At 38.4% G+C, this 27872-nt stretch overlaps 1 protein-coding gene across 3 annotated transcripts in view; it reads left to right on the top strand.

The window, feature by feature from the left end:
* LOC131068899 (3-deoxy-manno-octulosonate cytidylyltransferase, mitochondrial) overlaps positions 1 to 27872 on the top strand; it is a 75883-nt gene that overhangs the window by 22272 nt on the left and 25739 nt on the right. For all 3 annotated transcript variants that reach the window (XM_058004182.2, XM_058004183.2, XM_058004184.2), the window contains 2 exons: positions 27484 to 27623; positions 27759 to 27810. In XM_058004182.2, the coding sequence (XP_057860165.2) occupies positions 27484 to 27623; positions 27759 to 27810 (192 nt within the window). The remainder of the gene's footprint in view (positions 1 to 27483; positions 27624 to 27758; positions 27811 to 27872) is intronic.

Below are 27872 nucleotides of genomic sequence, written 5' to 3'. Positions count from 1 at the left end.
TACCAATCTGCTCTTATTTTGAACCACTGTAATTGGGAAATGTGAAGTATGAAGTTTATAATTTATTTAAACACATGTTTTGACATGAAAACTTTTGGATCACATGCATTATGCCGGGTCACGACCCTCAGACTCGGCGAGTCAGGGAAGTCACGCCCCCTGACCCGTCCAAGCCCGGGTCAGGGTCACCGTGACTCGACAAGGGTCACCTAGCCCGCTGACTCACGGCGAGTCACAAAACTTTGCTTAGTACAAAGGAGCGTGTTGTTAAAATATATGACAGATAATTGTACAGCAAAAGACTTACAACATATAAAACAGTCACTAAACAAATATTGTACACAGTAGCACAAAAATTGCGTGGTTCAACAGTTTGGCTACTGTTGTCATTTTATGACACCCTTGGTCCATCAGTAAGAACTGATCAGAGATACGATCCATGGACCAGCGCTGCCCTAGTTGACCAAGGAGAAAAGAAGAAGAATTATGAGGTGAGAAGTGTTGTCTTGTTTGGAGGAAGTCCCTTCCCTTTGCTTCCCTTTTCTTTCATGTTCCCCAGAACTCCGGAACCCCGAGGTTCCGAAGTTCCTTCTCTTTGCCTTCTCTTCTTTTCTTCTCCAGAACTCTGGAACCCCGAGGTTCCGAAGTTCCCTCCTCGTCTTCTTCCCTTCCCCGGAACTCCAGAACCCTGAGGTTCCGAAGTTCCTTCCCTTGCTGCCTCTCCTTTCTCCTTTGCGGAACTCCGGACCGAGGTTCCGAAGTTCCTCCCTTTCCTTCCCCCTCCTCTTTAGTTCTTCAAAACTCCGAAATCCCCCCCTTTCTTTTCCAGGAACTCCGGAACCCCGAGGTTTTGAAGTTTCTTCCCTCTTTGCCTTTTCTCTATTCTTCGGAACTCTGGAACCCTGAGGTTCCGAAGTCCCTTCCTTAGCCTTTTTTTCAGTTCCCTGGAACTCCGGAACCACAAGGTTCCGAAGTTCCTTTGCTAGGTCTCCTCTTTTCCTTTTGCTTAGTCTCTTCTTCCCTTTCCCGGAACTCCGGAACCCCGAGGTTCCGAAGTTCTCCTTCCCCTTCCCCAGAACTCCAGAACCCCGAGGTTCCGAAGTTCCTTCCTTGTCTTCCCCACTTTGGGAACCTGAGTTTCCGAAGTCCTCGAACTTTCCAGCTTGCAACACTTCCGGATGGTGTGATTAACACTCAAAGCTTTAAATGCTCCGACGACTTTTGTGACTTGTGCACCTTCTTTTGTGGAGCCATAGGTGTGCATTTAATGATTTTGGTAGGATTTCCATCAAGAGAGATACAGGGCCATGCTTGTTGTGGTAACTTATGTCATGTCTGCATCCTTTGACTTTGGAAGGTCAGTCAATCCACCCTTCTCAGGGTTGCATTTTCAGGGTATGGCTAGGTTGCTTGCATGTATAGAAAGTCAGGTGCATGCATTTCCCTGCACTCCTAGACTGACATTTCCCTGCACACACAAGGGTCATGATCACTCTTGTAACCAATTTTCTATATAAAGGCTATTAAGCCTCATTGTAAAGGGTTCTCTCCCTGCTGGCTTGAGCTATTCCATGCTCTTTCACTTCTCTTGTATTTATCTTGCATTTTTTGCCACTGTAAGTTTGGTCATTGGCCTTATAATGAATTGAAATCACCATCCTTGCCTTCCTTCAACTTATGTATGTTGTGTATGTTTCCTTACCTTCATCATAGGTGTATGTTTTGCTGCTCTTCTCTCATATTTGTTGTGTTAATTTATTTCTGAGTGTGACTTGTGGGAAACCTTCTCCCCTCTTGACATTCAACGAATTCTAACCTCCATACATTCATTGGGGTCACTCATACAACTGAAGTTTGTGCATCTCCTGGGTATTTCAGTTGATTCTTTATGTCATTTCGGGTAGGGAGAGAAACAATCTCTTCTTGGTGCATCACCTCCTTTTATCTTAAGCATTTCTCTCTTCCCTTTTCCTTTGCAAGTTGTTAGGATAGGCTTAGGAGTAAGTTTTGAAGTTTTGAGTTGGTTCTACTTGGATTGAGAAGGAAGCCGGCCTTCTTCGGAGATTCAACCCCCTTTGCGCAAGGTCCCACACTTCGGGGTTGTTTCCATGTTTCACGAGGTTGCTAAGTTGATAGCTTAGCAAGGGTGCAAGCTTTTGTGATAACAACTACATCCATGGGAAAAGCAAGGTATTCATCTCTTATATCGATCACAACAATTACAAAGAAGTTCTTTATCAGTCATACAAATTTTTCAATCCCCAAAAAATATATATAGGACTCGTTAGGGTAGACGAAGAGTCCAAAGTTGAGAAGATGAAAGGTTTGATGATTGGACTTTAACACATTAAAACAATCTCCCACTTGAAGTCCAATCCATGCTGTGAATAGCCATGCACACAGATGTCACTTGTTTTTCTAGGCTTACATGTCACATGTTTACCAAACCTAGAAAAGCTCTGCAAAACTCCAAATTCTCTTTTGAAACAGCCTTGGTAAATGCATTTGCAGGATTGAGGCTAGTATGAATCTATTCCAACTTCAGCTTACCTTGTTCAAAGACACTTCAAATAAAATGATGTTGAAGCTCTATGTGCTTAGTTCGTGAATATAAAGCTAGATTTTTAGCCAAATGTAGTGCACTTTTGCTGTCACTATACAAAATGAAGTCTTGTTGTCTACTACCCAATTCTTACATTAACCACTACAACAGCATCTCCTTAGCTCCTTCTATGATTGCAATAAATTATGCTTTCATAGTGGAAAGAGTCCCCACCTTCTGCAACTTTGAAATTCAACTGATCTTTGCTCCTACAAATGTGAACACATAGCTCGTGGTAGATTGTCTTTTATCCAAGTCACCAGCCATGTCTAAGTCAAAATATCCTTGTAATTGTGCAGCTTCTCCACTAAATCTTGAAACATGATTTGATGTGCCCTTTAGATATCTTAGAACTCATTTTAAAGTGTACCAATGTATCTTTTTGGATTGCTCATATACTTGCTGACCACTCCCACTTTATGAGCAATGTTGAGTCTTGTGCAGACCATTGTGTACATAAGGCTCTCAACAACAGAGGAGTAGGGCACACTTTCTATGTATTTTTGTTTTTCCTGTGTCTTAGGACACATCACAGAAGATAATTTGAAGTGATCAGCGAGAGGTGTGCTCACTGCCTTAGCATTCTCCGTACTAGACCTCATAGTTTGAGGACTTGGTGAGTCTTGGCGAGGACTCATGGGACTCGCAAGTCCTAAGGCTCGCCGAGTCAACTCGCCACAGACTCGCAAGCAGAGTCAAGGAGAGTCCAAGCTAGGACTCATCAAGTCCTAGTATGAGATTCGCGCGAGTGCCAGACTTGGACGTGTGTGTCTTGACGTGGGACTCTCAACAACTTTAAGAATTGGGTTTCGTTTTGCACTTTCTTGTCCAAATAGGTCTGCTGCAACTCAAATTTGTCCATTTTCAATCATCCATTCTTTTTTTTTCGAGGGCATAGCCCCAAAGGCCCCACTTCCAACCCATGGGAAAATGCAAGTGCATTTCCCCGCACCCCTTCTATCATTGGGTTTTTCTCATATCTAACACCTTGTGCAACTTATCATTGCTGTCCCTCAAACCCATTAGGGTCTCCATGTTAGTTTTGTGTCTCAGACCAGCGATCAAACTTTAATTTCAGATTAACATTAAATAAATGATAAGCAAGCAAACTAAAGAGAGAAACTAAGTGCACAAGAGACAAACTCAATTACCCTGGAAAAACCTCCAAGGAGGAAAAACCCAACACTAAAGACCCACAGGTCAGATTATGTATTCAATTCTGAATTGTAACAATACAATACTTAGCTCAAGTCACGTGTCTCAGATCTAGAGTCTTCAACCTGCACACTTGAATGATTCAGATCTGCCCTCTTATGTTCACCAAGTCTGCTCTTTAATGCATCATCTAACAGTAATAAGGAGCACCGAAATTGCTTTGTCTTCCTTGACTAAGTTCGCCCAGTTCACCTTTTATTTCGCACACCAAGGAGCAGATGGATTTCGCTGATTGCATGAACGAATAGATAAAATGAACTTGGCAAATGATCTTTATTTGTATGTGCATATAAGCTTAAGTCGGCCTTAATTAAATATATATGTTTGGCGCCAAATTGGTTTAGTGTGGCGTGTTCATTATAGGGCTGGCCCTGTTTAGGAGCACGCTACCCTCTTTGGCGTGTAGGGTTCAGCCCTACACGTTATGGCTTGGTGAAAGGGGGGCCCAGCCCTTTAGGGATTCGGATGTTGCCTTAGGCAATCCGAATCCCCTTTTTTGAGCCTAGTTACAAACAATACTCCACTCCCAAAACCTCACTAGTTATTGAGTATGAATTATGAAATTTCAAATACTAAGTGTTTAAAGATCAAATGACATGTGTAATGTTTAAATCATGACAAATTGATAGTCAAAGTAGGCTTTTATATTCTCTAAATGCATTAATTTCTTTTTGTTTTTTGTAAAACTATGGTTTTCTTTTTGTCAAATCCTAGCTGGGTTTTTTGTCGAGTCCTAGACGAGTTTTTTGCCGAGTCCTATTTTGGGCTGCCGAGTCTGCGCTACATCCGAGTCAAACTATGCTAAACCTATTCAATACCTTTTCAATATATTTCCCTTGTGACAATTTTATTGGTTTCTTCCATCTCTAATAATTTTTATTACAAGGATCTGCTTGGCAGCACCCAAACCAAATCCTCTTTACCTTCTTTCTCAAAACCTTTAGATTTCTTCATGTACAACGCTTCTTCCAAGTCACTGTGTAGAAAGGCTGCCTTAACATCAAGTTTCTCCAATTCAAGATCATAAACAACTGCTAAACCCATCACTGCTTTGATAGAGGTCATTTAATAGGTGAAAAAATCTCCGTGAAATCAATGCCCTTTTACTAACTGTATCCTTTGACCACCAATTTGGCTTTGTATTTGTTCTTCCCACCCTCTTCTTCTAAGCTATATACCCATCTATTTTTCAATGCTTTCCTATTAGGTGGAAGAGACACTAAATCCCATGTGTGATTTGCCATCAAAGATCCCATCTCATCTCTCATAGCCTCCATCCACTATTTGTTGTCTTTATCTTCACACGCTTCTTCAACGTAGCAGGTTTAGCTTTATTGCAAAGCAACAAATGTTGAATGAAATCATTATATTTTGTTGAAGTCTTGCACTTCTTAGTGGACCTTCAAATCTAACGAATCAATTCCTGTGGAGTATCCTCCTCATGAGTACCAATGGGATAATCTTGCTCTTCATTACTATGGAAATTTGGGGGATGAACTTATGGTTGTATCTCTGGATGAACTTGCACCTGTGGCTGATTTACAATCTCCTTTTGTTTGAACACATCACTCCCATTTGTGATGTCTTCTAATGGAACATACTCCTTGGATAGTATTGCTCGTTCTTGTAAATTTTCCATTACCATTTCATTGAAGATCACATCTCTACTTCATGTGACTTGCTTGGTAATTGCGTTGCACAGCCTGTAACCATATTTTTCATCTCCATATCCAACAAAGATACACCTTTTAGACTTAACATCTAGCTTTGTTCTTTTTTCTTGTGGGATTTGAATAAAAGCTTCACACCCAAACACTTGTAGATGATCATAAGAAATCTTCTTACCCCACCACTTCTCTTCTAGAACTCCAAAATCTAAATGAGAGGATGGTCCTGTATTAATCAAGGTACACTATTGTATTTACAGCCTCGACCCAAAAATGTTTTCCTAATCCAACATTTGAGAGCATACTACGTGCTTTTTCCAAAATGGTTCTATTTAATCTTTTTGCTTCATTGTTCTCTTGTGGTGTAAGAGGAGAAATCTTGATTCTTTGAATGCAATTTTTGCACAATATTCATCAAATTATTTTGAAAAGTGTAATGTCCTCAATTTTAGCCTTTAGGCTAATAGGCATTATAAGGAGAAATTAATTAAATTAATTTCTTATAAAGTCATTAAAATAAATTATTTATTAAAAAGTGACTTTATATTTAATTAATTTAATTATAACTGACTAAAGTATAAAAATAAAATATTAATTAATAGTCACTTAATTAAAAATAAATATATTGTACCTACCCCCTTCTAGAAGGTGTCTCATGACGAGTTATGGAAAAGGTTAAATAGAAGAGGGTAAGAGAAGGAAGGCAGACTTGGATTTTGAGATTGGAGAATTAAAAGGGTTTTGTAGAACCTAAAGGGTGTCTGCAGACTTAGGAGCCTTGGGAATGTCAACTCTCATTGATCGCATAACTGAGGGGGTGAAAGATCCTTTGAAGGGTTGCTTTGTGAGTGAGGAGCATTCAGCTTTTCACATGGAACTTATGGAGACTTTTCATATCAGTTCATGGTAGTTTGCTTCAGACTTTCAGATTTGTGAGTTGCTTGTATGCATTCCTTGAATGACAATGGACAGAGATTTCTCTTGAGGTCAATAGGCGATTCCTATTGTTATTTGTGGAGGCAAGTCGAAATATATAGTGCTGTCATTATATCAGTTGCAGAACCTTACCCCCATGATGTGGCTCATACCATCTCCTATGGTCATCGATTTTGACATGTGATGATTCTAAAAATCATAAGAGGGAGAGGCGATACCTTTTGGGACAGTTGGAGGACGATTTGGTGTCTACTCAATTTATATCAAGCATCCGACCTTGAGTCAGGTCCGTGGCCATTGTGACTTTCGATTTTCACTGTGAGATGCAAATGATAGCTCGAAACCACCTTGGGAGATAGGTGATGTCCTCTAGGGAAGGATCCAATCAGTTTGGAAGGAGTTCTTGGGCTCATAAATGCAGATTGTAAGTGGTTATCAGACCTGTCCATATCAGATACAGGGGCGGACATTAGTGGGCTCCTTTGGGGCTCATTTAACTTGGCATTTGTTTTCCTAACTCTACATAAGGAAGGTGATATATCTCTACGCCATAGGTGATCAGTTTGGATAACATTTGGACACCAGAACACAGATTTGCACAATGTTCTCAGACTTTGGTAACAGCAACAGCAGGGGTGGCATGTCACTTGGTACTACCTCACACTTCGGAGCCCATTATCCTTGAGGATGTGTTTGCTTCCTTCACGGATTTGTACCATGTTCTTCACATTTCATTTTATTGTTTAAATGGAGAAAGTGTGAATTTCTATCAGTCATTAGTCCTCAGAAAGAACTCAGAGATTTGGTCCTTGCAATTAGTCCATATAATTGATCTTTGACAGCATATTGTAAGAAGGGAAGTGAATTTGGTTTGGATTACATTAATGTGATAGTATTCTTATGTTGTATGCCAACTGTTTGTCTTAATTACAGTCGGTTGTCATCTTACTTCTTCACACCAAAATTCATTGTCATTGAATCAAACATTAAGTATTATTGTAGCATTATCTCCCTAAACCATTGTTATATGATTAGCAAGTCATTCTTATTGAATAAAAGCTTTATAATATCTTGCCAAATCTGAAATCTTATATCAGTCATTAGCAAAGTGTTTGTCATAATTTCTTTCAAAGGGCAAAAGTCTGAAAATCTTCATCAGAATTGGCTAGGGACATTACAAAAAGTACTCACCCTTGTTGTTAGTTTTTAAACACTTAATTTTAATGCCGGTTTGGTTTTCTAAAAGCATCCTAAAAGTTTTAAACATATCAAACACTTTATACTTCTTTTTCATCACATAAACCCAAATCTTCCTAGCTCAATTGTCTAAAAAAGTAACAAAATAATTTGACCCACAAATAAATGCTACCTCTAAGAGGCCAAATACATCCAAATGCAATAATTCCAATATTTGTGACTTTTTCTCATGTTCCTTGGTAGAGAATCTTGTCCTCTTCTAGTTTCCATATATGCAATGCTCGCATAACACCAAATCTATCGATTTCAAATCTAGAAGTTGATTCTTCTTCTGCAAGATCTCAAGACCTTTCTTGCTCATGTGACTGAGCCTTTTATGCCAAAGTTTTGTTCTGCTATCAACAACTGCTGTTGCAACTCCCACTTTTGTTTGACCCTCTAGCACATACAATGTACCAGATTTGCTTCCTCTAGCAATTACCAATGCTCCTTTTATCACCTTCCACATACTTGATTCAAATGTAATATTAAATCCTAGAGCATCCAACTGCCCATTTGAAATCAAATTTCTTTTGAGTTGAGGAACATGTCTAATATCCTTTAGTAACCAACTATTGTTATTTGTAAATTTTAATAAAACATCTCCCTTGTTAATGAAATTGCAAGGCTCATCATCATTGAGGTAAACTTTACCAAAATCACTGGCTTGATAATTTTTGAAATAATCCCTAGATGATGTCGTGTGAAATGATGCTCCTGGGTCATGCATCCAAACATCTATAGTGGCTCTCCTATAGACAAAACACGAGCACCTACATCTTCTTCATAAGCTGTATTTGCCTCATTTTCTTTTGACTGATTTTCAGCCTTTTTAAATGACCCGCAATTTCTCTTCATATGGCCTTCCTTACCACAATACCAACAACTGATATTTTTGCCTCTAGATTTTGATCTTCCTCTGCTGCCGGTTACTAAAGTGTCTCCCGATGAGGTTCCTTGGTTTTTTCTTCCCATGTCCTCACTAAGAAGAATCCCAACAATATCATTGAATTTTAGTACGCTTCCCTTCTTACTAGATACCGAGTTGCTGACAGCCATAACAACTCCTTCCCAGCTATTTGGTAAACAACACAAGAAGAAGATAGCTTTGATTCATCATCCAAACTATTATTGATTGAAATTAACTGATTGATCTAGGCGTTGAACTCATTCAAATGATTTGTGATGTTACCACCTTCATTTTCAAATTGTACAATTTCTTCATAAAAAATATTTTAACTGACGCAGAGGCCATCTCATACATGTTTGATAAATGATCCCATAACCCTTTCACTGTCTTTTGTGTTGAGACTTTAAACAATGTTGGATAGAGAGAATAATTGTGGCCACTGCCTTCCAATCTGGTTTGTCCCAATCATCATCTGACATTCTAGTTGGCTTTTTTATAATTTTCCTTCCAGTGTGATCAAAAGGTCCTTTTGGATTAAAAGAGCTTAAAGCTGCAACTTCCACATCTCAAAATTTTGTCTTGAGAAATTTTTTATTCTCCATTTGTCTGGCTCCATTTCTTCTTGTTTGCATGGTTGTTTCAATTCTCTTCGGCTTTGATACCAATTGTTAAAATATATGACAGATAAATGAATGGCAAAAAACTTGCATCAATATAAAATAGTCACTAAAAAATTATTGCACATAGAAACACAGAAAATACATGGTTCACCAATTTCACTACATCCGTGGAAAAAGCATGGTATTCATCTCTTGTATTGATCACAACAATTATGAAGAAGAATCATACAAATGTTTAAATCCCCCAAAAATACATATAGAACTTGTCAAGGCAGATGAAGAGTCCAAAATAGGGAGATGAAAGATTTGACGATTGGACTTCACCCATCTGAACATGTGCTTGTGTGAACAATGACAAATTTCAAGTCAAATTATATGTTGCTCCATAGAGAGGCGTGCACTTGATGGATGGAGGACATAAACTTCTAAAAGTCAAAATTCAATTTCGATATAGTGGTGCAACCATGCACACCTTGCTAAAGACCAACATAAATTTGTAATTTAAAAAAAAAACTTTATAAATGACTGCATGCCATATTGAAGGTTGGCACGTGTTCACTAAGATTGAAAATGCAGTTGGTAAAGTGAAGCACATGCCATATACTCACACCTTTTGTTATCCACTAAAGCATTGGCTTTTGCTAGTTGTCGAAGAAAAGATCTTAGATTGCTTAGGTGAATAAGCATACTGAATTTTGCATTAGTTGCTTTTGTTTCAAACAGTGTATTCAAATTATCCCATTTTTTTCTTAAAATGATTTTGTTGAATTTTTATATGATATGACTTGGAATTAGAAAGAACAAGACCAATAGTAGTTTTGACTTTATTGTTTCTACTTTGCCATTCTAATAAGGTATTGGCCATCTTTAAGTGGTTTTCTATTTACTATTCTCCACAAGTTCTTGTGCATCAGCTAAATTTTTAGTAAGCGTGAAAGTTAAGGCCAGAATATTATTTAATAGACTTTCCATTTCTGGAAAAAATACCCCAATGAAGTTCAGGAAAATATTGAAAACATTGTTTTAAATTTTTGGAAAATAAAAAACTTGAATCTAGAATAAAAATACTTGGAAAAATTGATGTCGACTATAAAACATGTCCTAGCAGCAATTTTTACCATTTTGCAAAAAAAAAAAAGTGACCTTCAAACATCATGTGACTACATAAACTCTGAAACTTCATGCCCTTATCACGGCTCTCATTTAACTTGCTGAAAATCGCAACTAAATATTTGTAAAAATACAAGACATTCTGCGTGCCCTAATACCGCTTAAAAATAATTGAAAAATGCGAAGCATTTTTGCTGGTGTAACTCGTAATGGTAGTCGCGACCTTATGAAGGACCTCTAAAATGCTTCTGCGGCCCGCGATTTTTTATCGACTTCAGATCCACGACTGGTAAAAATGCTCGCGATTTTTGTCTTTTTATTTTTCTTGCCCGCGATTTCGAATTTTTCCGGCCGTCAAATGAGCTACAAAATTTCAACCCATGATTATTCTTAGCTATGCCTTACAACCTTTTTCTTCACAGCCTTGTCGAAATCTGATCTATTCAATCTGGCTCAAATACCATGTTGCAAAAAACAGATTCTATTAAATATCGGAATAATGATTACAATGAGGTTCATCTCTTTAAATAGAGTCTGGGAGAAGTGAATTTGCCCTAGATACTAAAAGCTAAAAATAATAATAAGAATAAAACACTTAGTCATACAATAACTCGGTTACAAAGATAAGCCTTATAGTTTGACATTATGATCACTTTCCTTGTGATGTCCCCAAACAAGACTCCGTCAAGGATTGTTAATATTGAGAAAGCTCCTTGTATTATCTTTAAGGATTGTTGTAATTGTTTGTCATTAAGGCTTATCATTGATGTCAAATGGCTGTGTAAGATATGATAACATGATGTAGAGCAAGGAGGCAAACCACAAACAATCACAATTCAAGCACCTTTGAATGATTCCTTTACCTTTATGGCTCTGACTTTGTGTCTTTTCACAATTCTTCAATCTTGGCCTTGTAGCCCTCCATAACTGATTTTCTGATCATAATTAACTGCGCGGGTCGAATCTGACCAAAGTAACGACATTTTAGGATACCCATTTGGCTCTTCTACAACATATCTGGAAATGAGTGTGGGTTGCTTTGGAACATATGGCTAGAAAATTGACTGGTAATGCTGCTACAAGGGCTTAAACTCAGAATTTTCATTGTGAAATGCAACGAACTGTCATTCATAACTTTCACATCACACAACATGAGGTCAATCGCTTCAGCCAGATTGTAGATAACATAGGTACAGAATTTTCCTCAAATTTACATAAAGATCTAACAGTGGAAAAAACAGTTATGGCATTTTTCCCAAAATGGGTAACCCTAGGCAGGGTTCCAGGCAGCCTGCACTAAAATGGTCATAACTCCCTTCAAACTCAATGAAAATGAATGAGACAAAGTGCAATAGGAAGAAGATTCAATGCTCCATCAATCCCAACGCATACATGTTCATTTCCAGGTTGTACAAATGTGTACAAGTCTGTAGAGCAGCAAATAAAGTCTGAAAAAAAAAACAGAAACAGAGGAGTTTCATTGATTTTCTTCCACATACATCATTTTCCATTCATCCTCATTCTCAATGTACACAAATGTTTTTTAAAGCCTTCCTAAGCCTATCCAACCGCCTACAACTATCCATCTACCCATTGACCCTTCATCTTCCTAACTTTGCACTTTTGTTTGCATTTTACATTATGACAACTTTTTGATAGTTTGTGCAACTTGACTAAAGACTTACATAAATGACCCTTACACATAATAAATGGCCCTTATAGGCCTTATTACATCGAATTGGATCCCCTATTACGTCTCGAAAGGTCTAGTATGACCTCATTACAAGGCCTCAATGGCTCAAAATATCAAAACTCATTAATTGACCATTTTTTGACAAGCATGGCTAGGTGCCCCTGCACCATAATACAAAGACTAAAGCTAAAGAGACATAAATGTATTATTCAGGACTTGTACATTGATGTCAGGAGAAATTACCAAGGCAACATTTATGGATAAAGGCAGATATAGATTGTTTCTATACTCAGCCATATCAAGAAAAAGACTAAACATGTGACAAAGGATAAACATTTGGAATACATTTATTATGAACAATGATAAGAAATAATACTGTTTAAAATCAGCACCTAATATCAAGTACGAAAATTACATGAAGACAAATTTGTAAGGCTGCGATTACACAAGACAGCGATGAGGAGATGACATTGATCAGAAAAAGATACAAGCAATCTTATCATGATGCCAAGCATAAGACTTGATTAACTCATATATTAGCAACAACGATTTCATGAAGACAATATTAATATCAAACAAGGTAGCGCCTCAGCCAGAAATTCTATTTGAACACCAAGAATATGAAACCCTTTGTTCATACCACTGTGAATATAAAATGACCACCTGATATTAGAATTAATTCTGCTAATGGATGATACATTCAAAGAAGATATATTTGGCGGTGATGTCTATGATGTCCCCATCATAGTGTAAAAAAATCACACTTCATAAGTAAGTGTTCTGGAGTGACAGTCCTGTAACACCAAGTAATTAGAGGTAGAAAAAGAAGAAAGATTTGGAAACCGAGAAGTCTTATAAATAAGACGGTTTCCTCCTTACAAGTTTCTTATACACATCACAAGTAGAAGAACATAATAAGTTCCAAGAATAATGATAGGATGTCAACATCAAATACATCAATGGATACAAGTACTCAATCAAGGAATTCTGCAAGGAAAGACAATTAGAGAAGGTCGGTAATCAAGTACTAAACAAATAATGAGTATAATGATCGGATTGCTTGATCAGTTCAAAGGAACCCGATATATTTGTCTTTTATGCAGATGGGGTATGATTATAAGTATATCGACTAAGGCATCTTGACAAGCCTCGATTAGTGATGAAGACCCTTCTTAATTAAAGAATAGCAATTTTGAATTAAGACGATGCTAATCACGTGATTAGTCAGCAATGATTAAGAAAGCAAAGAATCGTTAAGATGATGGTTGTGTCATAACAAATTGAGCATTACCGAGTATCTTATGAAAAGACACGTATTATAGGGGAGCTATTACAAGATCTATCGATAACAATGATTATGATTCTTCGGTCAAGCAAATCAATAGTTATGAAAGAAGTCAGTTATGAATAGGGGTGACTCATCAAACTCCAAAGGATGCCGCCTTTCAGTTTGAAGGGGGTATAAGATGAAAGTTCAACACATTCTAACTTTTATCGAATATTGTTTGTTTATTACTTGTATTCATATTTGGATCTGCTCCAGTCAAGCATCTGCCTTTGGCACATTCCGGTTGCATGGATTAGAGGTAACAATCAGGCACGGCACCATTATTTGCATACTTCAAAGGACGATCAGACACAGCAATTAATTATCATCACTATACGTGACAAGGAGAAGACTGACAGCATAAGTATACAGTCATATTAGAAACAGCAGAAAGGTATCTCATAGTATACAGTCATTGCATAGTTCCCACCGTAATAGCAGACATAACAAAGATATTACATCGTATCAATTTGATAAGGATAATATATAGTTCAAATTCTGAACATCATACCCATTGTGCCAAATAATAGTTGCAGAATATATATTGTTTCAGATATTAATTGCATCAAGTTAGAGAAATAGATATATTCATATAGCAGATTGGGGCTTATAATTCTTACTATAAGTGGTATTTACTATTATCTATCTCAAGGTTGGTGTTAATTACTTAGAAGTCACTTGTGATTAAAGTGTAAGCTAATAATCTCTTGTTCCGAAGAATTCTCAAAATGGGACATTACATTGCTTAATTGGGTTATAAGACAAGAGTAGGCAAGAACTTTGAAGCCTTGGATGTTATACATCATCAGTATTATATGCGAGGGAGAAGTTTATTTTGATTGGAGCATCTTGATTAGTGAGTCTTGAAGAAATTGAGGAAATACAACTTCAGAGATCCCAAGAACACCTGCATGCAAATACCTGTCACAAGAGAAGAATGGAGGCACATAAAGCAAAAAAGTATAAATGCTCTGAAGAAGAAGATTATCATTCAGAAATGGAATCAATTGAATTAACAAGTACAATACTCCTTATAAAAGGATAATAGAAACCCAAAAGATATGCAACCCTAAAGGGATAATGTGTATTTAATAATTAGAATAATTATTAAATACCTACAATATTTATTAAATGCCTAAGTTTAGCTTAAGCATAGAGTTTAATAGACTAATAATTAAATAAATAATTATTAGCTAATACAAGATAACTCTAACACCCCCCTTAAGATGAACTTAGGGAGTAGCTAGAAAACTAAATGCAAGAAGCAAAAAATGCAACTACATGATGAAGGCAAATTTGGGTCCCGGCAACAAGGCCTGATGAGGTACCCAATCACAACCAAATCTCTATGAACTGGAGAAATAGAGAAAACGACATGGGAACAAAACTCTACTCCAAAAAGAGATGGAAAAGAACACCACTGAAGCATGAAGAACCTGCAAACTCTGTCGAAGAATAACTGCTGAGCTAAAGAACCTCCACTGAAATAGAACATGACTAGGTAGAGAAGACTATAATCTGTATGAGTGCCCTCAAATGACACTACTCAAATCAGAAGGCAAACAACTGAAATCGAAGATACAGATGGCATGAAAACACCAAAGCCTGAAGAGCTGATCAATCGAACCACGAAAACATTAGAACCAACAGGACAAACCTCCCCATAATGCTGAAGAGGGACAGGAACACTGAAAAGAGCGGCCAAGAAGAACTGCATGACGAAGAACCAGGAACATCAAAGGCACAGAGACAGTACATGGTGTCGTGGAAGGAACACTCACTTGACACACAACATGAGGCGAATGTTGTGGAAGGAACACTCACTGGACAAAGGTGGATGGCAAACAAGGCAAACATCAACCCCCTCATAGCACTTTATCAATAGTGCATGTACAATAACGCACAAGATGTGCAAGATCCCAAGTAAACAATGAATGATGGCACTTTATCTCAGTGCGTTTGCATAAAAGAAGCTACAATGATAATAAGACTGGAAATAGAAAGGAGAACCAAAATAGAGACATCCTACCCAAAGAAGAGATCCCAGGACTTGAAACAACCAAGATATCCTCCAGAGTGCTGAAAAGCAAAAAACTGAATAAAATATGCATGGAGCAGAATCTGGAAATAAAACTCATATGGCTGGAAAGTACACAACACACGCTTTCCAAAAATATAAACTTTTCGAAAAACGGATGTCGGATGCTCATTCTACGGCTCTCGGAGTGCAAAAAAGAGACCTCACTTTGACTGGAAAAAAAAACACAGTCAAACAGAAAAATGGGAAAAAAATACCAACATCATGAGGTCCGGCTCGGAACCAGCTTTCCGACGCCTATTCATTTTCGAAAAAACAACTCCGTATGCCCAAGATATGACCAAAAAACCAAACCCCCCTTTAAAACAAGAGGAAGGGGTAGTTTGGTGGCTCTGGCGAGCGGAGGTGGCCAGTGAGCGGCGCATTGAAGGCAGGCGGGTGGCGCCCCGGTGGCGGGGTGGTGCTCCAGTGGCCGGTGGGCCGGGTGGCAGGTTCCGGCGACGGTGGGGCCAATAGCCGCGACGGGCAGCGGGGTCTAGGTCGGGCGGCGACGGGGCCAGCAGGCACTGCGAGCAGCGGCCGGGGCTGGGGGGTGCAACGGTGGCGAGGTAGTGGTGGCCAGGGGGCGGGGCGTGGCTGCGGTGGAGGAGGCCGGCAGGCGGGAGGCAGAAGGACCGGCGGGGCTTGGGCCAGCAAGGGCTGGCGAGGGCCGGACTGACAGGTCCAGTCAGCCGTACGGCGGTCGGACTGTTAGGTCCAGACTCTGCGTAAAAACAAAGCCCAAATTTTTTTTTTTTTGAAAAACGCCTCCCCTTTTTGATTGCTTTTTGGATTTTTATTTTATTTTATTTTTATTTTTTATTTTTTATTTTTTTTTCAGCACTCTGGAAGATATCTTGGTTGTTTCAGGTCCTAGGATCTCTTCTCTGGGTAGGATGTCTTGGTTGTTTCAGGTCCTGAGATCTCAAGAACACCTGCATGCAAATACTTGTCACAAGAGAAGAATGGAGGCACATAAAGCAAAAAAGCATAAATGCTCTGAAGAAAATTATCATTCAGAAAGGGAATCAATTCAATTAACAAGTACAATACTCCTTATAAAAGGATAATAGAAACCCTAAAGATATGCAACCCTAAAGGGATAATGTGTATTTAATAATTATTAAATACCTACAATATTTATTAAATGCCTAAGTTTAGCTTAAGCGTAGAGTTTAATAGACTAATAATTAAATAAATAATTATTAGCTAATACAAGATAACTCTAACAAGTTTGTACATGACTGGTTATCAAATTTTGAATAGACTCATCAGTCCCATGTGACTTTATGTTTGGTCTATGCCATGGCTCATATGATAAAATTTACAGGTTTTTTACAGGTTTGACCATACTTAGACCCCATGAAGCAACTCCTTTGTTTAGACACTTGCCTCAGTTGGAATATAGTGTCTCCTTGAAGTGCTATAGGAGAGTGAATGGTGCCTTGCTGATGCACTCAGTGAGAAAGATATAGGGACACATACATGTCCTTTTATAGAACTTGCTAGAGCAGTAATTTCAAATTGGGCTGATTGGTTCGTTTAGATTCCTACCTTCACTCACATTACGGTATGGAATTTTTCTTCCAATCCATATATGATGTTGAAGACATCCAAGCAATTAGATTGTCATTATAGAGTACTTGAGGCAGCATAAGTTGGGGATTGGTTCAACCTAGCATGTATAGGTGTAAGGCTGCCATATACATCAAACATGTTAGTGGTGAGAGGACTGTATTCAGCTTCAATCCTTTCTATGAGAAACACACGTGGTCCAAAGAGCTTTATAGATGAGAGATTGTGAACTAAATACAAAATTTGCCAAAAGTTTATTGAGCTTTATAGTGTTGATGTGTTTTTTATGCACATGCGATCACAGAATAAAATACCAAGGTATCTTATCCTCTCTTGAACAAAGTCTCTCAAATGCTATGCTTCACGATCAAATGAGACAACTCCAAGGTTACGAAATGTCAGGTCTTGATGTGTAGATAAGTTCAGTGGTTTGATGTGATAATGCTGGAATCACAAGGGGACTTACGTTGTACTTGAATGCTCAATCTTATGATGGATTAGGATAGGTATGCTGATGACTTAGGATTTTGCACTGAAGTTCTTGATTCAATTCTAACAAGGATTTCTAAAAAAGGGGGAAAGGGAATAGGGTTTAGGAAATCTATTCTAAGCCTAGAATACAAGAAGTAGTGAACAAATTCAATGGAATCAAACTAGGCAAGGTCTCACCATCAAGTCAAACAGATTTTGACACAAGCTTAGTGCAATCATCTAAGGTGTATTTCATAGATTTTCAAATTACTACCATCAAACATTGATCCCATCCAAGTTGATGCATAACAATGGATGCATAATAATCGAAGTTAAGCTTGCATAAATTTCCAGTTGACCACACAAGGCACACTTACAATCAGTAAGAGGCTAGTGGTATGGATAAATGGATTCCACACAAATACATTCAACAAATTCTTTCATTCTATCTAACAAACTTGAAAGCAAATTCTAAATCTAAAATTCTAATCTAACCTGGAGGAATTGAGAACCTTGAATGCAAGACAACACTTAAACAAAAATCACCATCAAGTCGAACAATGATTTATATAGGGTTTGTTACAACCACCATTACATTGGCCAATGGGAAATGATGGTAAGTAAGATAATTAATATTTCATGTAGTGCCATGTGTCACCTATTCCCTCCTTGAATGAACGTTGACTTGGAACCCCTTTGATTGAATGAATTGTGACTGGGATGCCACCTCAACTTGCCTTGTACACTTAATTCATTCGCCTTGAACATTCTTCCTCTTCATAATGTTTGGAGTTCCTTGTGATACTTTGCATTTCATTCTTATGTTAGGGAATTCCATGAACTATTTCCTCATGTTTGGAAAATTTCCCAATCTTGGAATCCTGAAATATTTCCTTCCTTGACGCACTTGGATATTGAAATTTCTTGATGTTGTTCTGGATTTCTTGATGTGAAATCCCTTGTGCTCATGCCTTGGACTTGCTTTCCTTCATTTGTTCATCATCAAGGTGAAGTCTTCTTCATGATTGATCTAGTCCTCATCTTCACCTTCTGGAATCTCTTTCCTAAAATCCCCATCCAATCTTTGAAGTGTTGATCTTCCCTTCGTTGTAACAGTCCTGCAAAACAAATAAACATTGAATCAAACACCTATGAGATAAACATTATTTCAACCTTGGTGGGAAATCCATCCGCATATGGGCGAATTAGTCCTCAAAACCATCCGCATTATCCTTGTCCATTTCTTCACTCAGTGGGAATTTGATGCCTATTTGGACAACTTCCTTCCTTTGTAATTCCACCCTTCAGTGGAAATCTGACCCCATCCAGACTCATTGTCCTTGAAAATTTTGTGTTGATTGGATCATCATTCAATGGAGTGGAGTGTGGACATCCAGACACCATCAGGACTTTGTTCCTGACTTTTGTCCCAATAAATTGTAACACCAATTCTGGAAAATATGAAGGTCTGGATGGAAATCTGGAAAATTCTCCTCAAGAAAACCTGATTTTCAGACTTAATTTAAGTCTGGTCACAACAAATAAGTCTGAAGACACCCCTGTAAACTTAGAAAATGTATGATTTGGTGCCCGAAAATGAATGTCCGGGTCTGAAAATATCACTTCAAGGTCTGAAAACACTTAGAAAGTGACTGGTTTTTGATATCAAAGTTGTAATAAAAGTCTGATTTTCTGAGGACTGAGTCTAAATATGCCCTCCAATGTCTGAAAATACTCGTAAAATGGTGTATTGAAGTCTGATTTTCTGATTCTTAAGTCTGAATACACCCTCTGAAAGTCTGAAAATGGCTCCAAAAGTCTGAAGACACACTGAAAATGATGAAAATCAGTGGCTGAAAGTGGTCATAGCTTGACTTATTTTGACCCTCAAAACTCATAAATGGTCACATTTGGGCACAACTATGTGGCTGGAAATGAAGTTGCAGTCTGAAGATAACTTAGAAAATGTCACAATTGGTGCCCGGAAGTATACCAATGCTTGGAAAAGGTTGTGGAAAAGTCTGATTTTTAGTTCTTAAAGTCTAAAGACACCCTTCCAAGGTCCAACAATGGCTGCCCAATGTCTGAAGACAACCTTCCCAAAGTGAAGTTTGTCAAATCCAGGCACAAACAAAAGGTTGTTAATGGATATCTAAGTCTGAAGACAAATCTGAAAGTGAAGTTTCAAACAGATCAGCAATGGAAAATCCACTGAATGCCCAAAAAATTCATAAGGATTATGTACAAGTGAAATTTCCCAAGTGTAGAGGTGGCTGGAAATGAAGAATAAGTTTGAAGACAACCTGAGAATGGAGTTCCAGACTTCACACCAGCAATGGTGTACTTAGAAAATGCCACCAAACTACTCTAAAATGACTTCCAAACAATATCTCCCAAGTGTGAAGATGGCTGGGAGTGAAAAGTTAAATCTGGAAATGCACCCTTCAGCCAACAACGGTGCCTAGGTAAGTTCCAGCAATGGTGAAAAGCTCAGGTCTAAGTGTGATGGCAGCCTTCAAACCTCAATGGAGCTCAACAATACCTTTAAATTTGCCCAAAACATTGCATAATCTGCCTCACAAACAAAATCGCAGCCTACCCAATCATGGCACCACCTCAAGTTCGCATAAAATATGGCTTAATCAGCCACCAATACTTGTTGTAGATCTCCTCAATGGCAACGCCCAGGTTTGATTGGGCAAACAAACTCTTCAAATCTGCAACTTAGCTTCCAAAAATGGTGTCCAATGGACACTTGGCAAAAATCGCCCAACTGGGACCTTCAATCTGCCTTCAATCAGCCACTTAGCCATCACCATCAGCACTTATAATAATATTTTAATGCTGGTTGGGTCCTTTTATTCTTGTTTTCTCCTTGAAACTTCACCACACAAGCAATGTGGGATAAAAACTTGCCTGTAAAAATCAATTTGCATTAGGAAAATAATTAATTATTAAATAATTGTTTTTTATAATTAAATAATCATTATCGAATGCAAAACAATTAAATTTGGCCACTTGCATTAAAAATATTTCAAATTTCATTCAAATTTGGCCAGCTGGGGGAAAAATGTCCCATATCTGGATAAAAATCCAAGTCAAAAATAATCACAAGGCATCACAATTGCCTTTTAGGGAAAAACGACCCCTATCTGGATAAAAATCCAGATCAAATAATCATCATCATTCATACTTGGGGAAATTCGCCATTCATTAGGGCAATTATCCACATTAAAATCCATCAAACTTGATCAAATTGTCCGCATCAAAGTCATCCGCACTCCCAGGGGAAAAACGTGGGTCATCAGGAGGATTTCCCAACACTTAGTCAAAATTTTGCCTCCCTGGTGAATAATCGACCTATGTCTGGATTTTGAGTGGGGGAAAAATTAGGTCCATTAGGAATCCAGGGGAAATTCATATCCCATCAGGATTTTGAGTGGGGGAAAATCATGGGTCATCGAAAATGTGGGGGAAAAGCACCTCCCATCAGGAATTTTGACATTTTGACCCTTAGAACATGGATTTTCACCAGGAATTTAACAATTTAACCACTCAAAATCATCTAGACACTTCAAATTTCATCATTACGCATCAGGACTTAGCCAAATTTATCAAAATTTGAGTGAAAAATAGAGAATAAAGTGCAAATTTGACTTGAATAGATTCCTAGGAGTGAGTCAATAACCCCTAAAGGACCTCTTGGCACAAAATATCACTGACTTACAACACTTAGACGCATTTACGCTCAAATGTCAAGGCAAAATTAAAACTCAACACTTAGCAAGAATAAATCAAAACCCTAAGGCAACCCCTAGACTTAGGCAAAACTTAGGATCACTCTAATATTTTGACATTTTAAACACATGATCCTATTCAAAATTCAAAAACCCTCTCATAAGCAAAGGCAAACACTAGGAAACTAGGCAAAACATCTACTCTATAAAACAAAAAGTGGGGGTCCCCATTTGCAATGGGGTGATGTGTGAAGACGTCATGACACTAAGGAGGGCATGCTTGAAGATCTTTCAGATTTTGAATCCAAAACTTTATCTCTTCATTTTGTGACAACCAACATAGATCAATAGTTCTTACCTTCAAGTATTGGGATAACAAAGAAAATAATTTGAATCAAGAAATGACCAAGATAGTCATAGGTAAAAGTAGAGTCTTTTTGCAAACAAAAATGGCTAAAAAAGCCTCAAGGGCAGCCAAAAATAAAAATTGGAGTTCAAAGCTTCCTCAAGTGTATTTGCTACCTTCTTCTTCTTCTTCTTCTTCTTCAAGAATGGTACCAGGTATTATGATTGTAGATGGTAAAGGCAACAAAGAAGGAACAGGAAAGGTTGAAGAAAAGACAATAAGCAATAAGTGATGTGAATGTAGCCCCAAAGGTTTAAAACTTCAAGTTAATTGCCAACAAGAGTGTGAGGATCTTTCCTATTCTACAACACAATCAAGAACCATGGATCATGTCTTCTATTCCTATTTCTCCTCATTCTATGCCACCTTCTCCATCATCAATTCAACCATGTTTGGCTCATTTACCTATGGATGTTGCCTTACCATCTATAGAGAAAGAACCTTATATTCCACCTCCAATTTCACCTCCCATATTGTTTCTACCCCATTCTCGAATTCCTTCATCTCCTATTCATACTATTCCTCATCTCAAATTACCTCTTGTCATCCTTTTGCCATTAGGAATTCCCCAAAAATGTAGGTTAAGGGGAAAGGAGCACTAGAGTGGGTGCAATCCAGGGTCAACAAAAAGAGAAGATCACACCTTATCAAATTAATTTTGATACACTTCCATTCATAATCCTAGAATTAGAGTCCCAAAATCCCTAGAGATAGCTTAGGGTGAGCAGAATAACAAATGGCCATTTGGTTATGGAGACAACTATTCCTCAAAAGAAGAATATGATGTAGAATGTTGAATCAATAGACTTTCATATCGTAGAGATGTAGTACACACTAGCTTGATGTTAATGAATTAGAGCCCCAAAATTCCTAGAGATAGCTTGGGGTGAAGAGAATCACAAATGGCCATTTGGTTATGGAGACTAGTATTCCTCAAGAGAAGAATATGGTGTAGAATGTTGAATCAATAGACTTTGTAATATCCCCGCAATTTTTTCAATTTATTTCTAGTTACAATCACAACAAGAACTTGTTAAGGTTAGGAAATCAAGATACAATAATGCTGAAATTGTAACCCTTCCACTTTCTGATCACCAAGTGCCCAATATGGGAAGGTGAGAGCATATGGTGTTGAGGGGATCGTTAGCTTCAAATAACTGGAAATAATACAATGCTTGGGCAGCAAGCCAGCCCCTTCCACTTTTCAGCGAGATATGGAGAATATTAAAAAACACTTGGTGGTAAACCAACCAAAGATGATGCAAGAAACTGAAGAACAATCACTCTACCGCTTATGCAACGGGAGGACTAGAAATGAAATAGCAATCAACTCCACCGCTTATTCAGCGGGAGGACTGAAAATGAGATTACAATTAACTCAACTATTTATTCAGCGGGAGGATGGAATTACAATAGATAAGAAGGCGGCAAGCCAGCCTCTTCCACTTATGCAGTGGGCCAAAGAAAAATAATCCAAGTATATAGCTGTTAGTACTACTAATCAGCTTTACAATGCAAACATGGATTACAAAATTACTATAATCATTGTTCAGACTAGGCGGCAAGGCCAACCTCTTCCACTTATGCAATGGGACTAAGAGAGTTCAAATAAATTGTTGTTAGTACTACTAACAAGCATTACAATATGATTCATCATGGATATTCAAATGCCCAAACCCAAACTAACAGCTGCAACTTATAACCAAGACTCTTCACACCACACCCATCGACTCACACACCTGAAAACCAACTTCAACCTCAAAAAACTAAATCTGATATGAATGAACAGCAGGCTGGAAATACAGACCAGCAACATTAAAATCCTCACAAACACTATTAAATCACTCCCCACGCACTCAAATTATCTCTAAACACACTCCAAAGAACCCACACACTCTAAAACCAACTCCACACAAGGAAACACTCCAAACTAACAATTTTTCAGATTTTGATATGCAACCCATGCGCTGGATGTTGTCGGAAAATATGTATATCTTATGTTTTGGTAGTAATGTTATTTGTTAGTAGTTAGTTAGCCGACGGGTAGGTAGTTGGAGTCGCGATGGTTGTGTCGCACCCAGAGAAACGAGACTCGCCCGAAATCGCCCAAACTCGGCGAGTCCGAGTCCGAGTCAGGCCAAACGAGTCCCAGGGGCTCGGACTCGGACTCGGCCGAGTCTGGAGAGTAAACTCGCTAGACTCGCCGAGTTGGCGATTTTGGCTCAAAATCGCCAGACTCGGTGAGTCCTGAGCCCCAGACTCGGCTACTGGCTGGGTTAATAAAATGACAAAAAAAAAAACATTTTAAAAAGTTTTTTTAAAAAGTAATAAGTTTTTTTGGAAGGGCGAAATTTGACATTTTGGTCTCTCCATCAGGATTATTTTATGGAATATAACATTTAAGTATAAGAAGATATAAGGAAATGTCACTTATACTTTAAGTTATATTCCATATATACTGTCAGGATGTTTGAGAGTGGTTTCGGGCCTCCAGGAGTTATATTGCAAAATCTAGTTTTTGGAGGATTCTTCAGTTTTCCAAACTTAGTCAAATTTCAGGATCAGGACATTTCAGACTTAGCCAAATTTCAGGGCATTTGAAGATCAGGATGACATTCCAGACTTTATCACTCACCAACTTGACCTAGCTTGGACCTTCAAGAATGATACTCACTCACCAAGCAAGACCCAATTAGCAACAAGAGCAAAACCAGGCCCTAAGGAAGACTCTCAAAGAAACCCTAATTCAGACTTGTAATAAGTTTTTTTGGCCTCACGGGGCGTTGCCCCTCGACCTCGTCCTGTATCGCGACAGGGAGCGCGCAAGGGGCGCTACCCCTTGACCCCACCTTGGGGGCGCTGCCCCCAAACCCCCATCGAAAAATATGGGGGAAATTGCGTCGATAGAAGTAGAGAAAATTTAACCTCCAAGTCTGACATTGATTGGATCGACTAGGTAGATATAGAGGTTGAGACTGTAGCCATGGCAGAGGAGGAGCGGAGAGCACGAGCACAGACAGGAGATTCAGAGGCAGATAGTGACACGGATGTTCCTGATGTTGGTGAGCATGGCATGGTGTCACGGGGAGCGGCTATGGCAGTCGAATCATCCAGGACCTACCTTAGACGCCTTCGCAGGGGGCTGGGGCCGGAGGGTGCAGGCTCCTCTGAGCCATAGACTTGTAGTTGTATTTACCTTTGGTATTTGTATGAAACATTTGATGATGATCATATGATGACATGGATTTTTTATTCCATGAGTTTTGTAATATTGTATACATTTGACAATATTTATATATCTATGTTTGTTATTTTCTTCAGCTACAATTTGCGTTTATGCTAATGTGATTGATGTATACTTGTGTATGTAATCAAATGAGCCGAGTTTGATGATGTTATTGTGTCTTTAAGGTGTATTCAATAAAGGGTGTCTGAAACAAGTTTTAAATATTTAAAAATCTCTAAATTTCTTGAGTTTTTCACTATCTCGAGTCCAGCCGAGTCTGGAGCCGAGTCTGACGCCGAGTCCCGAGTCCGAGTCCGAGTTGGCCTTGCCGAGTCCGAGCCGAGTCCGAGTCCCGTTTCTTTGGTCGCACCCCTTCGGCTGTTATATATTATACTACCTGCGGGTATTGAAGGGTGTGTTGTTTTACGATAGATAATACTATGAACATTGTATACACTCTGAGTTATTAATGGAAAGCTTATTCTCGTATGCATGCTGTTATTGCATTCTTTATTTTTGCATTATTTCTGTATTCCTTCTGTTTACCCAGTGAGGCAAACATTTGGCGTCGTTGCCTAGACATACTCGGGAACGGAGGGAGCGGATGGCGCATGGACACGATGGGCCTACACGTTGGTGAGATAAACCCAGAGGCCGACGACACGCAAACAGAGCTCTACAACGGGGAAGACACTGCGACGAGGGAATTTTCAATCCTACTCCAGGTAGCCATCGAGGCCATGAATATTGACTTCAAATAAAGGTGTAATAATATTGACACAAGTTGTATCTGATGAAATGAATTAATAAAGGAGTGTTCTGGTTTTATGTGTTGTTATTTATGGAAATGTATGGGAATTAATGCCCAACCTATTAAACAAAGATAGAAATAAGAAAGCAGAAACGGATGAGTGGGAGGCACCACAGAGGGCCTTGATTCTGGAACAACGAGTAGAACGTAGACAGAGGCTGAGGCAACTTGCCGAAGGACGACTTGCCGAGGGGTTGCCCGAAGGGAACCAAGGAGGTGTCAAGGAGGGTGCAGAAGCCAAGGGAAATTTCTACGCGTCGCCAGAACACCGTAGGGTGAGAAGCCACGAAGAGTTTCTGGAGGAAACAAGGTTACAGAGGAATCTAATCTATAGGGACATCTATCTGCCAACAAATCATTTTGTCTCCAAACTTGGGGTGCTCATTCCAAATCTGTTCATATCTGAACGGAGATACATGTGTTGGGGATTCTACCTTGATTGTCATGCTCCATGGCTAATGGTCAAACTCCCCCTCTTGCAAGACTTAAGTTTTCAAGTTGAAATTTTGATCCAACAATCCCTCAAAACCTAAGAGTCTATGTAGAAATTCCACAACGACGCTTTCCCCTTTTGCATATTACTCCAAGTGAAGTGACCTAAATCTAGTTTTATGTCCCAAAGTTACAAGTCAAAAACAAATTCTTGAAGAGTCTCAAGTTCCTAAACTTGAAAGAGCCATCATCTATGTTTGTCAAAAGCTTAAACTAGCATGTTGCAATCCTTCCTAGAAGCCATCTTTTAGTCACTTTTAACTCTGCCATAATATTTGTAGAAGTCCAAGCATTTCCCTTGCAAACTACTATCTTGGGTCCCATTGAAGTTTGTGCAAGAATCTAAGAGTAGGTCTTGGCACAAAAGTTGGAGCTGGCACACAAAGTTACCTATGCAGAAGAGTTGGAGATTGTGCATTGGGTGTGAGTGAATTAAGGTTGAACATGAAGAGAACATTGGCAATCCATAAGGATGACAAAGTTAGTTGGTTGGGCACACACACACACACACACATATGTATATTCTAGAGAGAGAGAGAGAGAGCTCCTTTGTTAATTAGGATAATGCCCTTGGAAATATGTAACTACCCTTCACTTTAACAAGAACATGCCCTTATTTTCCACTATGTTGCATTTCTTTCTGTTGTGAATGTTTTGTGTGTTTAGGCTACATCTCTAGTCATGTGCTCCAATTATACCTATGCCAATCTAAACTTAGGATGCTTCATCTAGGGGGAGGTATCCAAGGACTTTTCTATGAATAGTGACTGTTGAGTAGTAATGCTAGTCAAGCCTTGTTAAGGCCTTTGACAATGTATTGTTGTTCATGAAGAGAGAGTTCTTGTAACCATACTAATACCACCCCTTGAAATCTGGTGAGTCACCTTGCCTTGGTGCTCTGTCATAGTATTTAGTCATTCTTTGCATTTGACAAAACTCACAATAAAATTGACTTGGCACTTAATTTCATTCAGTGTGAGTATTAAAGATTCAGCATGCTTGAAGACAAAAAAAAAATTCGCACTTTTTAATATGCCTGGATCTATGAATTGACTTGTGCTCTATAACTTGCCAAACTATTCCTCAATTCGAGTCATCTAATTTCACTTGCAATATATTTTGATCGTTGATTTATTTCTTGTCTTCAAGTATGTGCTTTTTCTTTTTCTTTGTTTTGTATGTTGATGTCAACGTTAGATCCTTTATAATATAGTTTCATTGACGTCAAAATTATTTTTCAATCATATAAATATACTAGACATGGTTACATGGAAGCCTTTCCCATGTTTTTTATCTATGATAAAATGAGTTTGATATGCTTTTGTTGAAATCAACTTTAAAGTTGTCAATAACATCAATTTTGTCTTTATAGGGAGCTCCCGATGCTGTTTTTAGCACTGCTGTCACATCTTTGAATCCAGAAGATGCTCTTGATCCTAATAGGGTGAAATGTGTTGTTGATATGCATGGCTACGCAATCTACTTTTCAAGGGGCTTAATTCCATATAACAAGTAACTATCTATTGCTTTAAAATTTAACCAGTGATTTGTATTGTGCATTAGGTGCAAAATACTTCCGTCATGACTTTATCTCTATTGGATACTATTTTAAATCCATTTGAATTTTAATGATATTTTGTTCTGCAGAGAAGGTGTAGTAAATCCAAAATTTCCTTACCTTCTTCATCTTGGGATTCAGGTAGTTGACACTTTTATTCAGTCATGTTAACTGCGCCAAATGATATTATAACCTATCATTAG

This window comes from Cryptomeria japonica, chromosome 3, assembly GCF_030272615.1.
Source record: "Cryptomeria japonica chromosome 3, Sugi_1.0, whole genome shotgun sequence".
Taxonomy (NCBI): Eukaryota; Viridiplantae; Streptophyta; class Pinopsida; order Cupressales; family Cupressaceae; genus Cryptomeria; species Cryptomeria japonica.
Note: the sequence above shows the minus strand (reverse complement) of the source record. Positions and strands in the feature narration are given on the sequence as shown.